The following is a 13,655-nucleotide window of genomic DNA, read 5'->3' as shown; positions in this document are numbered from 1 at the left end:
AGACGCTTTTTATCCAAAGCGACTTACAATTCAGTATCTATCTACACACCGTAGACGCAGCTACGGGAGCAATGTTGGGGTTAAGCGTCTTGCTCAAGGACACGTTGACATGAGACTAGCAGAGCAGGAGCCGGGGATCGAACCACCAAACCTCTGATTGCAAGGCAACCCTGCTCTCCACTTAGACACGGTCACCCGATAACAGTGATATTACAGGTTCAGTGCATGTCACACCTTTGCAAGACAGGTCTAGTATCTCATTTTGACATGCCAGTGCGTTAAGTTACTGGTGAAATGCAGTCAAATTCAAGCTGTACTGCTGGCAATGCATATCTAAAACGTTGCTCAAAAGTGACACCGTATATGTGTGCCGACGTGTCCATGGCCACTTTCAATGTTGTTTTGATCGGTGTTTCATTTAATGTTGCAATCTGCTTAGCTGGTTTGTAGAAGTGAGTCGTAGAAACAGATATATTATGAGGATTCAACACTTGATGTAAGATAAGATAATCCTTTATTAGTCCCACAGTGGGGAAAATTGCAGGATTACAGCAGCGGGTGGGTAGTGCAAAAAGTAAAAAACAAAGCAAGAAAGTAAAAACAGAACTAGTACAATAAAAAAGTCAAACAGTAAAGGTATAATAAATATGTAAATCGCAAAAAAACCCAATAAAAGCTAAAAATACAATATAATACACATTATTGCACATCTGAGTTAGGAAGTATGAATGTGTTTGTATTGCATTTCAGACATTGTGGCAATTTTCTGCAAGCTGACAAAGTTTGCCGTAAATGGGCGTGTCTCACAGTGTGATCCAGAACCACCACTCTTAATTGACAGCTAAAAACATTTCTCTCAGAACTTTTGTGTGGGTCAACCCACAATTGCACAGGGGCAACAAAGTTTGGTACAGCTTGTTCCTCTGTGCTGTTGAGCTCCACGGCTTGTCTAAAAACGATTAAATGAGTCATACTGGGTGACATCTTCCTTCTTCTCGATGGGCAGCGCTGTTGGTTTTGAGTCGACCCCAGTCTATTCAGTCCTGCTGCTGTAGAGACTAGAGTAGACATAAGAGAACCAAACATGCATTAATCCACAGCTGAACAACAAATTCCTCATTTATTCCTGTTTGAGTATCGTTTACTGAAAACTATGGTGTCCAGCTGTTATAAGACAGTATTCAGCCGTTTTTTTTTTTTTTGTTTTTTTTTTAAAAGGAAACTAAACACTGTACAAATGAGTGTAAACAGTGTAAGGAAGACGTTAAGAATCGAGAGACGGACAAAGACGTCGCTGGATTTTGCTCTTTAATGAGATAAGAAAAGCATAGAAAACACCACCCTTTGAAAAAAAAAAATGTCTTTCATGCAGCCACTAATAATATATATGTCGAACACAGATGAGAAAGATGACAATATTTGTGTTTTGCCGTGTTCCCTCTCGGCCCCCCACATGCATCCAGCTTATGTAAAATAATATTTGCTCTTTACACTGGGAGTTATACTCATATCTTGCTTGAGCTTATGTAATTACAGAATAATTAGGATTGCCTTGCCAATTAACTCGACTATGTTTGTTTGTGTGTCCTGTGTATAGCTGGTAGCTGTTTGTAGGGGGTTGGGGGGTTGGGGGGTGGGGTTGGCAGGGGGGTTGGCAGGGGCTTGGTTGGTCGGGTAGCGCCTGAAGGACGGCCAAAAGCATTATTTGTGCAGACTACATCTGCCATGTCTGTTGTTGGTGTTTGAAGAGATGCAGAAATCTGTGGCCTGCAGACGATGTGATTGTGCAAAGCATTATAAATGTTTCAAACATCCTGGAGCCAAAAGCTGAGTGATGAAATAACGCTGCATCTCTTACTTAGCCTCATGTTTTCCAACGATCATATCCCCCTTCCTCACCCCTTCCAGAGTATATCAGGGGATCTGATGATTCGTAACATCCAGCTGAACCACGGGGGGAAATACGTCTGCGTTATTGACACTGATGTGGAGAGCCTGTCCACCTCTGCCATCTTGGTTGTCAAAGGTAAGAGAGCCAAAAGGATTTTTTTTTTCGAGAGCTTGTTTTCATATGCCAGTGCGCGAACACCCTGGCACCTCTCTGCTGTGAAATAATGTGGCGTTGAAGCATCTGCGCAAATATTCAAAGAGAAAGATGTTTGACAGAGATGGATGCGAAAAAAATCCTTGAAGCTTCCTGTAAATATATATGTATATATATATATATATATATATATATATATATATATATATATATATATATATATATATATATATATATACACGGTGCTGCCCCAGTCAGAGTTATGTCAGCTTCTGTTTACATTATATATGTGTTGCTGAAATACTTTTTTTTTTTTTTTTAAAAGGCAAACACACTCGTACTGGCATGTGTGACCAGCTTTGTGTCTGGCTCACTGTGCGGGCTCATCTCCAGTGATTTACATTGGTATTCATGCCCTTAACAAACTGTAATAGCGGTCCCAGGTGCTTTGAGAAGGCAATGTTTATCACGGAAAATTACTATAATTGGCTCATTTACACATGGGCAAAATATCATGGAAAGCATTTAAATAATTGAGCAGTTGAGCAAACAACAGCGACACGGTAACGCCGGAGCGCCCGACAGTCACGGGACGCTCGCTCTTCCCTCTCTCTCTCTCTCCGTGTCGACTCTTCTTTCATCCTCCTTTCTAGCGTCTGCTCCCCTTTCTTTCCTTTTTTTTCCTCGAGAACGATCCCATCCCGTTCGCCGATCACTTCGTAGCCCCGCGCAACAAAAACACGCAGTGACCGAAGAGTCCCTTAATTGCCCTTAATTGAAGGGAGCGCGGTCGCCATTGATACGTAGCGAGGCTTCTTGGGACCTCATTGTCTGATTGATTCAGGTCCGCCAGGTCCTCCGGACAAAGTAGCAGTGGAGGAGATCACAGACAGCACGGCCCAGCTTTCCTGGACTCCCGGAAGGGACAACGGCAGCCCCATCACCGGCTACATCATCCAGGGCCGCACGCCCTTTACTGTGGGCTGGCAGGCTGTTGAGACAGGTACAGTGGAACACCTCCCCCCACCCCTCCTGTCCCTTTTGCAGTATTTATCTGGAATTGTTCTCTGGGTTTTTATTTATTCATCATTCAATTTGAGTCCAGTTGTGCGACGACCAGATTTTTCTAAAGAACACGTTTCCGATTCACAGTGCCGGAGGTGGTCAACGGTAACACGCTGACAGCGACAGTGGTGGGTCTGAACGCCTGGGTGGAGTACGAGTTCAGGGTGGTGGCCCGCAATATCGTAGGCCTGGGAGAGCCCAGTCCGTCCTCAGCCAAGACCAGGACAGAGGACGCCAGTACGTCAAACTAAACACACTTTTCTTTTTTTTACACAGATTTGCAGCGATTTAAAAGTAATTACTTACCAGGGAACTTTTCGGATGTTTTTGCGTTTATAATTGTTAGTTTTCATGGAAGCAGGGCAACGATGCTTTAACACTGTCTTTGAGGTGGAAAAAACACTGTCAAGTGCTGAAAATAACAGCGTAACGGTTTACTAGTCTGGTGTAAACGAAGTTAGATACCGACCAATCCTTGCATTGCTTTGTCAGGAGATTTCAATAATTAATGAAGTTGAAGAGGTTTCCAAAAACCCTGGTTTGTATTAAAGACATTATCGGTAATTGACACGTCAAGCCGTAATAAATTCCACTTACTTGGTGTCACATTTGAGAATGGACTGCACTTATTCTACCGCAGTGAATTATTGTGATATTCGGAGAAAGAACTTTGAGAGATTAATATCATGAGTTTGCTAGAAAACACTGAGGTTGTGAAACCACGGTACCACCAGCCGCCGACTTCATTTTGTAAGTAGTAAAGTAGTGTTCTTAGTTTTCTTTCTCTGTTCTTTTCTGAACATAAATAAATATTAATACAGTCATATTTTGCACTCGGCGGATTATATCATGGCAGTGTTTAACGGTGGCATCTGAGGTGTGATGAGGTTGATATCCAAAATTGCAAATTGGTTCTTGGACAAAAAAAAAAAAAATCACACCATTTTTGCAAGGTTTTTTTTATAGAAAAATGTGAGTGTTTTCTCAGAGAATAATCTGTTTTTTTCTTATGTATTTCTTCCCTGAAAATGTCCCAATGATCCCTTTAATCTAAGAGAATACCCATGTTTGATTTTGTCAACTTTTTCTCCGAATAACACCCCTCTTCCCACGGCTCCATAATTCATTTATTTGGAAGGCCTAATATGCCGTTGTAGGAACGACTCTTAATAATAATAATAATAATATTCAGGTATATTTCTCCGGATTTTGGAGCAGAATTCACGAGGAAGTATCATGATCTCCAGTCCCCAACATTCAACCCTAACGCAACAATGCATGAGCACCAGATACGTAGAAGTGCTGCGTCAACACATTTGCTGATATGACACATTAAATGCGATGCTCCACTTGCTATACGATACTAAAAGGACGTTCGCGAGTGCTCCTCCACCTACATCATCAGCTTTGCCATCGCACAAACAGCGTTTGAGTGGGAACAGGAGTGAAGTGGGTTGGAGCTGAGTGTCATTCGCAAAGCTACGGATCTTGGCTTGCTGTTTAAGCACGTCGACGTTTGGGAAATATGGGTAATTCACTATTCTCTGAAAATGTTTGTGTTTGCACAGTGAGGGATTTTTGCGGGCTGTAAAATAGAAGACGGCATCTGCAGCAGGCCGCCTTGTCATAAAGGCTACAAGTAGAGTTTGGGTTTGTCGTTGAGCTTTGTAAACTGTGTGCTAATTGCTCCCCTCTGGGCTTTACCTCTCAGTTCCCGATACAGCTCCCACTGATGTCGGAGGTGGAGGCGGTACAAAGTCTGAATTAGTGATAACATGGGAGGTAAGTCATCTTTCACATTTTAGTGTTCTATCCGTCGACGAGTAAGGCTTCTGCTTAATTGCGCAGAATTGAAACGAGGCAATTTTATGGCCCACATTAGAGCGAGGCACCTCAGGCCCCATGTGCCCTCTCTCCCTCTAAAAGCAGGGACGGAGAGAGCCCTCCGCTCCGGATGGGTTCTTTTGCATTTTAGCCACAATCGCATAGCCAAGCAGGAGGGCGAGATAAGGCAGAGCGTGATTTTCGGAGTGTTCTAGGGCGGCAACGGCAAAGCAAGGTGCCGCGTCTAATCGCAGGAGCCCTTTATCGGAGGTGCAGCGCAGAGACGGGCCTGTCCGTTTCCTCGTCTGTATGCGTTTTAATATCACTATAGTTTTGTGTTTCGCTCCCAGCCCGTTCCCGAGGAACTGCAGAACGGGGAGGGCTTCGGCTACATCATCGCCTTCCGGCCCGTGGGCACGGTCACGTGGACGCGGGCGGTTATCTCCACGCCCGGCGTGGCGCCCTACGTCTTCCGCAACGACACCATCCCGCCCTTCTCGCCCTTTGACGTGAAAGTGGGGGCGTACAACAACCGAGGGGAGGGGCCCTTCAGCTCCATCGCCACCGTGTACTCGGCGGAGGAGGGTAAGCGCGGACTCCACAGGCCCGGCAGCGGAGAGAGTGATGCTTAAATAAGCTCTAATCTCTCTGCTCACAACTGTGACCTTGAATGGCAATGATGAAATGAGCTTTTTTTTTTTTTTTCTTTTTTTTTCTTTTTTTTTTCTACCCCTGAGCTGTTATTTCCTGCCCCTCTCAAGCTGGGAATGTCAACTTGATATTAGTTATCATGCTGGTAGATTACAGGAAATCCTAGCAGACACTTACCACACCGCGCTGTCAGGGAGGTATTCTCTTAATTGAATTTGCTGGGCAGATAGTCTTCCCTTATGTCAGTCACAGATCCCATTAAAAGAGAGTGGGGGAAATAGCTTTTCAGCGAAACTACAGGTCTATTTGGTGCCTTTCTTATTGCTATTAGTGTGTGTTTGTGTGTGTGTGTGTGTGTGTGTGTGGGTGTGTGTGTGTGTGATAGCGTTGGATGACTCAGTGGGATCCTCACCAGTGCTCTATTTTCAGTCCCCAGCGTGGCTCCAAAGAGGGTTTGGACTCAAAGTGTGTCTGCAGTACAAATTGAAGTGATCTGGGAAGCTCTTCCTGACATCTTGGAAAGAGTGCTTGGATACGAGGTACGATTTGAATCACCCGCAAAATCCCCCCCCCTCAAATAACAAGATAATTGAGCCCATGTGGCCTGTTTATCCGATCATAACCATCCTTTTATTGTTCTTAGAATTAGTTTCTTAACTAGTAATGTTCTACAGTATCTTCTCATTTAAGGATCTTGTTTTTAGTGTAATGGTATCATGAAACGACCCCAACACTGCGGTGCACCAACCAATAAAAAAAAAAAAACCCTCGTCCTTTCAAGAAGGCAAAGAGGGCTTTGCTGTTTGTTTGGTTTCTTTCAATATCTATCACCTCTGGCACCTTAGCACAGAGCTCTCTAGTTGCCATGGTGGTGGCCACATTGTCCTTTCGGAACAAAGCTCATTTCTCCAAACGCCGTCCTGAAGTGGATTTAAGCTGCTGAATCTCAATAGGCCACCGACGGCACATCCGCGGCGCTCTGCCTTTTAATTAGACGTTGTTAGGAGTGCAAATCCCGTTTCAGTTTAATGCAATCGCCGTTGTTCCTGCTCAAAAGATTACATTACCGTAAACCGAATCCTTGCCGCTTGCAACTTTACATTGATAATACATTTGAAATACAATAATTCTACGCAATAGCGGGAGTATGCCTGAGGCCGGACGTCACATTTCAATTTAATTATTTATGAACTTAACTCTTGTTGTCACTTAATGCCAGGCGCATGAATATTGCAGATGACCCAAAGCAAGTAATCAATTAGTCCAATTGGCTTTATCAAATATCGCTTCAGCTGCACCCTTAATTGGAGACAAATAGCCTGGAGGAAAGCTTCTTCAACAGAGCATATACTGCTTTGCAGAAGAAAACGGCCTTTTGATACTGAAAAGCTATTTAAATATTTAGGCATTCATTTATCCATAACCTCTTTACTTTTAATATCCAGCTTTCTAAGACAAAAGTAAAAAAAGCTGAGGCGGTTTTTATGGACAAAACAGGCAATTATCATGAATTTTCCTTCTTGAGTCAGTCATCACGTGATCAAACTCCCTCAATGTAATCCACACAGCATTTCAGATTTCATGACGGAATATAAATTTCAGTAATGCGGTGAAATGCACCACTAGAATCTGGCCGTTTGTGCCCATGATTGTGACTTTCTTTTGTTTGCTTTTTGCACCCAATAGGTTGTGTACTGGGAAGACGACACCAAGCCTGACACTGTCGGCAAAGTGCGCATATCTGGGAAGTACACGCTGGCGAACATCACTGGGCTGAGAGCCAACACGGTCTACTACCTCTGTGTGGCCGCATTCAATACGGCTGGCCCCGGGCCACAGTCGGCGGCCATCAACGCCACCACAAAGAAACCACGTGAGTCCCCCCCCCCACCCCCCCCATGGCGCTCCGTTCGTGTCCCGTGAAAGACCTCTCTCGGGTGACGTCTCACTGTCCTCGACATGACAGGCGTAGAGTTTCTCCGGCTTTGTCGGTTGTGCTCGTAAAATTCAATGTGACAAGGGAACTTTCCATTTACCTTGGGATGAAAAAAAGAAAGAAAAATGTAATCAGTGGGTTGAGTGGCGCTACGGTGGCAATTTAACTTTTCAAAATGTCTACACAAACTGCTGAACATGTAGGGATTTAAGCCCTTAGATATTCTGCAACGAGTGAAGAAATAACCATCGCATTCTTGTGTTTCATGACACCAGAATAGTAAATAGTAAGCCCGACAAACTCATATGCAAAAAGTCGGATAAAACATGTGCAGCACTGAGAAAAAAGTTGGCAAGTGAGAATTACAGAATACAGAAATACGCAACCAGATAATGATTTTTTTTTTTCTTCTGTTTTCTGTGTTGTCAGTTTGCTTTGCTTTTGTGTATATGCATCTGTGTTGGGCTTTCAGGGCCTCCGTAGAATTCACTTAAGTCTTAATTAGCGGAGGAGCTCTGCTGCAGCCACGATTTATAATTGAGGGTTTTTGTACCGTTTAAATCTTGTTGGAGCCCACTGTGCTTTATGAAGCAGGACTATGTGAATGGTTCTACACGCATGCATTGATTGAGAAAGGAAGAAAAAAAAGAAACCCACAGCCAATAGTTGCGCAGCATATCCTGGAATAGATATTTACCATATTCTTTTCCAGCTCCAGATCGGGCTCCGCTCAACATACAATGGACCATGATTGGCTCCACACTCACGATGCACTGGGATGCGGTAGTAGCTATGGAGACAGAATCGAGGGTCACTGGATATTTGGTAGGTTCCCGGCTCACTGCAAAGCTCTGATTTATCTTCAGAATCAGGGTCGACGGTTCTGGCCTGAGCTCATTTCTCCCGCGTCGACCTTCCCCTCCCTCTCAGGTGCTGCTGAAGAGACACCGCTACAACGACGTCAATGCCATCGCGACCAACAAAACCACCGTCGAGCTCAGCCTCTCCGCCAACGACAACTATCTCATCCAGATCAAGGCCGTGAGCGAGGGCGGCGAAGGTGTGGGCAGCGAACCCATCCACATCCATAAATTAAGTGAGTTTACTCTCGTCTGTTCTGCCCGTCGGCCTCTTTCTGACCACTGATAAAAATGGAAGGTTCAATAATTCAGATGGGACATTTAATTCGGCTTCACCGCGTCCCTTTCCATCCGTGTGTAATAGACTTATTTTCGAGTGCAAGAAAAGCGACCTTTTTAGAAATGCGTGCGCGGTGTCATCCATCTCTGCCATTGGGTTATTATTCCTTGTTGACTGGCTGCACAGCGCCGCAGCATATAAAGCAGTTCCCGTCCCGCTGCTTTGCAAAAAATTGTGAGGCGGCCCAGTTTTTGCCGTTCTCCTCTATGATATGATCCGAACTTTATCTTCCCAGGATTCTTAAACAGCCTCTCCTGTTGGAAGCCAGTGTTAATGTAGATATGGGAGAGAACAGTTGGCTTTTGATTTATGATGACTTGTCAGAAATGGAGGGGATAGCGCTGCAGAGTGCATGTTTTTGTTCTTTTGATCTGAGGGGTATTTCTGGTTCTTCACGAGCTGCTCTGCTGCTTTTTTTTTTTTGGTTCCGCAGGCATGGGAGCGCGGGGCTCGGGAGCGATCCGCCTCAGTCCGTTGTGCCTCTCTGCGGTCCTCATCGGCGCCCTGCTCTGCTCCGCCTGGTGATGTCTAATCGGAGCCTACAAGAGCGCCCGCCCTCCGCCTCCGTCCCTTCAGTCAGCCGGTCCACTGGACTGGCACGAGGCCCGGGCTTTCAGTGGCCACGATTGGGAGAGACTGGAAAGGACCGGAATCAGCCGAAACTCTTTAAAGGGACCACGCCATTTTTTTTTTTTTTTTTTTTTCAAAAGGGCCATCAGATAGAGAGACGTGACGATTTTTTTTTTTTTTGCATGCATGATACCTTTCAGTATTTCTTCCAGCGTCATAAGTGCCACCGTGCTCTAGGTTACTTTTTTTTTTTTTTTAGAAGTTATGATGTCTTAATGACTTATCTTCTTAGTATCTTTTGGAGATACTAATGCCTTAAAAAAAACATTCTACACATACAGTCCATACCAAAGTAGGTGACAGGCTGCTTGCTTTATGGTTTCTTTAATTCTAACAACAATTCATCTTCTCCAGATCGGCCTCTCAACAGGCGTTTACCTACATTCACTGATATTTTAGCGTCTCAAACATGAAGTTTAAACTAAACCAGTTCCATTGACAGAATATCAACCGATGTCCTAATCACATTTTTCGCAGCTTTTGCCAAAAGAAACACCAATTGCATGCTTAAAAAAAAAAAAAATCTTACCAGGCTTTGACAGATATACAAAAGATGCATCGCAAATTGATCAACCGTGCCTCGAACCCACTTATCTCCGCATACTGAAATAATGCTAGGTCTGTTGGAGAGCCACAGTCTCCTGAGCTTAAGGCCCTCTCTACAATACTCTGAAAGAGCTTGGCATTTTGCCATCTCTTGCTCCTCTAAATAATAAATGGCCATCACACTCTGCGTACTCAGTCTGGCTTAAAAAGCTGGGATTGCAGAAGATATAGGCGTGTGTGGTGTCAGATCCCGCGTGCGCTGTTCCTCCACATTTAGACAACCTCCTGTTCTAGATACGTATATATATCATCTCAACAGAAACATGTAACATGTACACACCCCAGATGTCCAGCTGGCTCAGTGCACAATACACTACAACATAACAGTGCCTTCACTAGAGCTCACTTATTTCTCTTTTCTTTTCCTTTTCAAATAGCTTAGGGGGAAAGATTCATGTTGCAGAAGACGGCGTTGTTTGCTTTTCTCTCTCCGGAGAAGTTCGTCAGGAAGGACAGGAAACTCAGAATGTAGAGGGAGCCCGTTATTGGAGATGGTATGTTGATTAAATTTTCATTGGAACAAGCACCGGGTTTACCTTAGACTAAAAGGGTTGGAAGCTTTAGGAAAGCCGCAATGGATTGAGATATACGGCGGAAATTTCGGTCCCAGTATTTATGGCTTGTGGTTTTAATAAATGTATGACTCCATCCGAAGCATAATTTATGGGCTATTAAGGCATCAGAATAATTGATGCCAATACTGCGGTGAGAGTGCCCTGACTGGAAATGGAGCGAAAAGGCACGGCTGTCATTTTACCCCCACCCTATCACCGCCCATTGGACACACACACCAGACTGAACAGTAACAAAAGAGCGCCGCTGCTCTGCTGAGGGGGAGCTACTTTTCACGCCCTTTTTTTTTTTTTTTTTTTTTTTTTAAATCACGTGGACGAGTCCGTCAAAAGCCGACCCGAGAAAAGGCGTGATTACCGGGGTCCTGGCGATGTTCATCTCGTGGACACGGAAGGATACAGTCAACTGAACTGCTACACATACTGTGCCTTTGCCGAACATGGGGCTGTGTACGGTCATTAGCTCGGAGGCTGTCGTCGTCGTCTGTATTTTGCACTCTCTATTACCCCACCGCCCCCCTGCTTCCCCAAAGTCGAATGAAAGCACAAGGAATTGATGCAAGGTGACTGGATGTCCTCACTTAGCCGTCTGAACAGGTGTGCAGTCCCCAGAGGCCTCGTAAAAAAACGTCCAAGCGGCCGACATAATCAGGCTGTCCTATCTGCTCCTTCGCCAGTTTCATAAAGCTCTGTGCTCTTTGATTAGACCGCTGCAGAACAGTCAATGAGGTATTGATTTTCTTGTCCCATTATTACAGCTGTCACAATTCAGCTGCTTGATTGACTCATGGCTGCGTTCTTATTGCACTCGTTCTGTTGTGTTACAGTACGGTCAATGATGTTTGAGAACTACTATACTCCCTAGTGGACAACTTCAAAAGGCATTCTTACTCTGTTGTGTTTTTGGTTCGCTTTTTACTAGAAATCTCACTGTATTTGCGCAATTTGTTTCACAGATTTTTACAAGTATTTTGTAGTGTAGTGGTAGATTGTGATTTTTGCATTGGACAGCAGTGACCTGAAAGTGATTGGCTGGTTGATTCGTTTGAGTCACACATCTAAGTAATTCTCTATCTTTCTTCCCAACAGCATAAAAGCCCAGTCACACCAGCATTTCAAACAGTAGCCTAAAACCCCGTGGCGTAATCAGTTCATGTCAACGGGGCGAAGTAAATCTGTATAAATCTCTTTGTGCCGTAACCATTAGCAAAGCGTCTTGACAAACCGGATAATCCACAATGGAGGAAGCTAATATAGCTTACCAGTTTTTAGACAAGTTATGAGACAGTTTTTGATAGTACAAACATGTGGAATAAACTGTGAAAACCTTCTGTCCTGTTATATACCGAGCTAATGAGCAACACTGAACAAGCTAGCTAGCTAGCTAGCTTGGGGGAGTTTGTCTTTTTAACGATATAGAACAAAGAACAAAAAAGACTGACTAGCATTAGCATGTTCCTGCTGTCTATGGTTTAGCCATTAGCTCGCTAGCTACACGAGTAACGAGCCCTTGCGATAATTCATGATGTCACCAAGCCTCTGACGACGCCTGTTTCACGAAGACGCGCGGTTGAAAATCGCTGTGCCAATTTCTGGTGTGACCGGGCCTCCAAGCAGCTTGCGTGTGCAAATACCGAGTGGCGTTAATGTTTTCGTTATTAGTCAAATAAGGTAACCTCATCGCAAGGTGGCAGACTCATAGGTTATTAATTAATGTGTGGCAGTTTCTCAAAGCTTTCTTAATTTTTACATAGTTGTAATTTAGCCTAATGTTTCTTACCTCTGCTCATAATTGCATAAGAAAACAAAACTATTGTTTCTGGCCTTGTGCTTCAGTAAATACAACGAAGTACAATCTAATGGAAGTGAAGGCAGTGATCAGAGCCATCAGCTGAAATGGTTGAAGTGCAATGATCACAGAGCAGCAACATATCTATTTATATCCACAAGGTCTATTATGTTAGGTTGGTTTCCGTGGTTGTTGTTGCTAGAAAAGGAGTGTACCTGGTGTGGTGTAAATAGCTTGCATATATTTTTTAAACATGGCCATCAAAGATAAACCTTACTGCTTTTTATATAGTGTGTTCTCCGACCTTAATACTGGTGTATTAATCAATGATCTCTGTGAGATACTGACATGTAGAGTGGCATTTTCATATTGAAAAGTAACTGTTTTGTCTTGTATACTAAAATTGTGCATGTTAATCATTGTTTGTGACTTTGTGTTGGATTTTTTTCTAAAACTATAACTTAATAAAAATGTTTATTCCAGCCATTGGACTGTTCGCTTGTGTCTGCCTAACTCATGGACCCACCAACTGCTTTCTACTAGATCCAAATCCCAGGGGACCTTCCAAGTCGCAAGATCGGTTGTACTTTACGTTTGTACTTATTAACTGCAGATGTGGCACAGAATTTCCACCCAACATTTCAATATCAGTTAATGCAGGTACACATTATTAGCTGATCCTAAACTCTTGATTTGTACCTGAGCCCTGTGTCAAAATCTAGATTTGATCTAGTTTTTGTTCTCACTAGTGCATATTTGTAAATTAACTTGCAATGAGTCAAAGTTACCACAAACGCTGGTCGCCTGGGTGAATGTCCTGTGTTCGTTTGACCCATCCACTTTGACGCCCTGAGAAAGAGACGAGGCTGGGATGCTGCTTAGTGTCTGGATCTCCGGGAAAATGGTGAAGCTGCAGTTTGCTGTACTTGCAGGCAACAGGGCACATACTGTTTGGAAACACAAATTTGTCAAACGATGAAATCAGTACATTTAAAAACGATAACACCATTTCATTGCTAATGGATTAATGGTAATTCTGAATTGTCATCCAGACATAATCTGATGTGAAGTAAAATCCAAGTCAAGTCCCCAGGATTGAGCCAGAGAAGCTGGAAACCAGATCCGGTCCGAAGGGTATTGAGGCTGAGACCAACTGGAGACTAAAGTTGCTTACAAATCGTATTAAATGTAACAAGGATTAAGGGGTTTCTTAAGGATAAACGAGGACGTAGGCTGTATTACAAACAGCCTACTTCACACTACTGACAAAAGCAGTATGCAGTATACAGTCTTAAAACAAGCTCTTAAAGCTCAGGGGGAAAAAACTAACTCATACCA

The 13,655-nt window shown here is 43.7% G+C and overlaps 1 protein-coding gene across 2 annotated transcripts; it reads left to right on the top strand.

Annotated features, from left to right (window-relative positions):
• The first annotated feature begins 1,666 nt into the window (after window positions 1-1,666).
• Window positions 1,667-12,799, top strand: LOC137880754 (contactin-4-like). 2 transcript variants are annotated; one of them, XM_068722276.1, is made up of 10 exons: window positions 1,667-2,026; window positions 2,889-3,047; window positions 3,197-3,346; window positions 4,821-4,891; window positions 5,284-5,518; window positions 6,014-6,123; window positions 7,271-7,457; window positions 8,239-8,345; window positions 8,451-8,616; window positions 9,154-12,799. In XM_068722276.1, exons 1-10 carry the CDS (start codon window positions 1,801-1,803, stop codon window positions 9,243-9,245), a joined length of 1,503 nt encoding a protein of 500 aa, XP_068578377.1. In that variant the 5' UTR covers window positions 1,667-1,800; the 3' UTR covers window positions 9,246-12,799. The 2 variants fall into 2 exon arrangements, with proteins under 2 accessions (XP_068578377.1, XP_068578376.1); XM_068722275.1 differs by having other exon boundaries at window positions 8,233-8,345.
• The last annotated feature ends 856 nt before the right edge of the window (window positions 12,800-13,655 follow it).

This window comes from Cebidichthys violaceus, unplaced genomic scaffold (assembly GCF_023349555.1).
Source record: "Cebidichthys violaceus isolate CVI_PGR_0920_01 unplaced genomic scaffold, fCebVio1.0.p SCAF_29, whole genome shotgun sequence".
Taxonomy (NCBI): domain Eukaryota; kingdom Metazoa; phylum Chordata; class Actinopteri; order Perciformes; family Stichaeidae; genus Cebidichthys; species Cebidichthys violaceus.
The sequence above is the reverse complement of the archived record's forward strand: the minus strand, read 5'-3'. Positions and strand labels throughout refer to the sequence as shown.

Coding starts and splice junctions, on each gene's coding strand:
- LOC137880754 (XM_068722275.1), top strand. CDS start 1,801: ATGTTTCAAACATCCTGGAGCCAAAAGCTGAGTGATGAAATAACGCTG. Junction 3,048..3,196: donor CTGGCAGGCTGTTGAGACAG/GTACAGTGGAAC, acceptor TCCGATTCACAG/TGCCGGAGGTGGTCAACGGT. Junction 8,617..9,153: donor CATCCACATCCATAAATTAA/GTGAGTTTACTC, acceptor TTGGTTCCGCAG/GCATGGGAGCGCGGGGCTCG.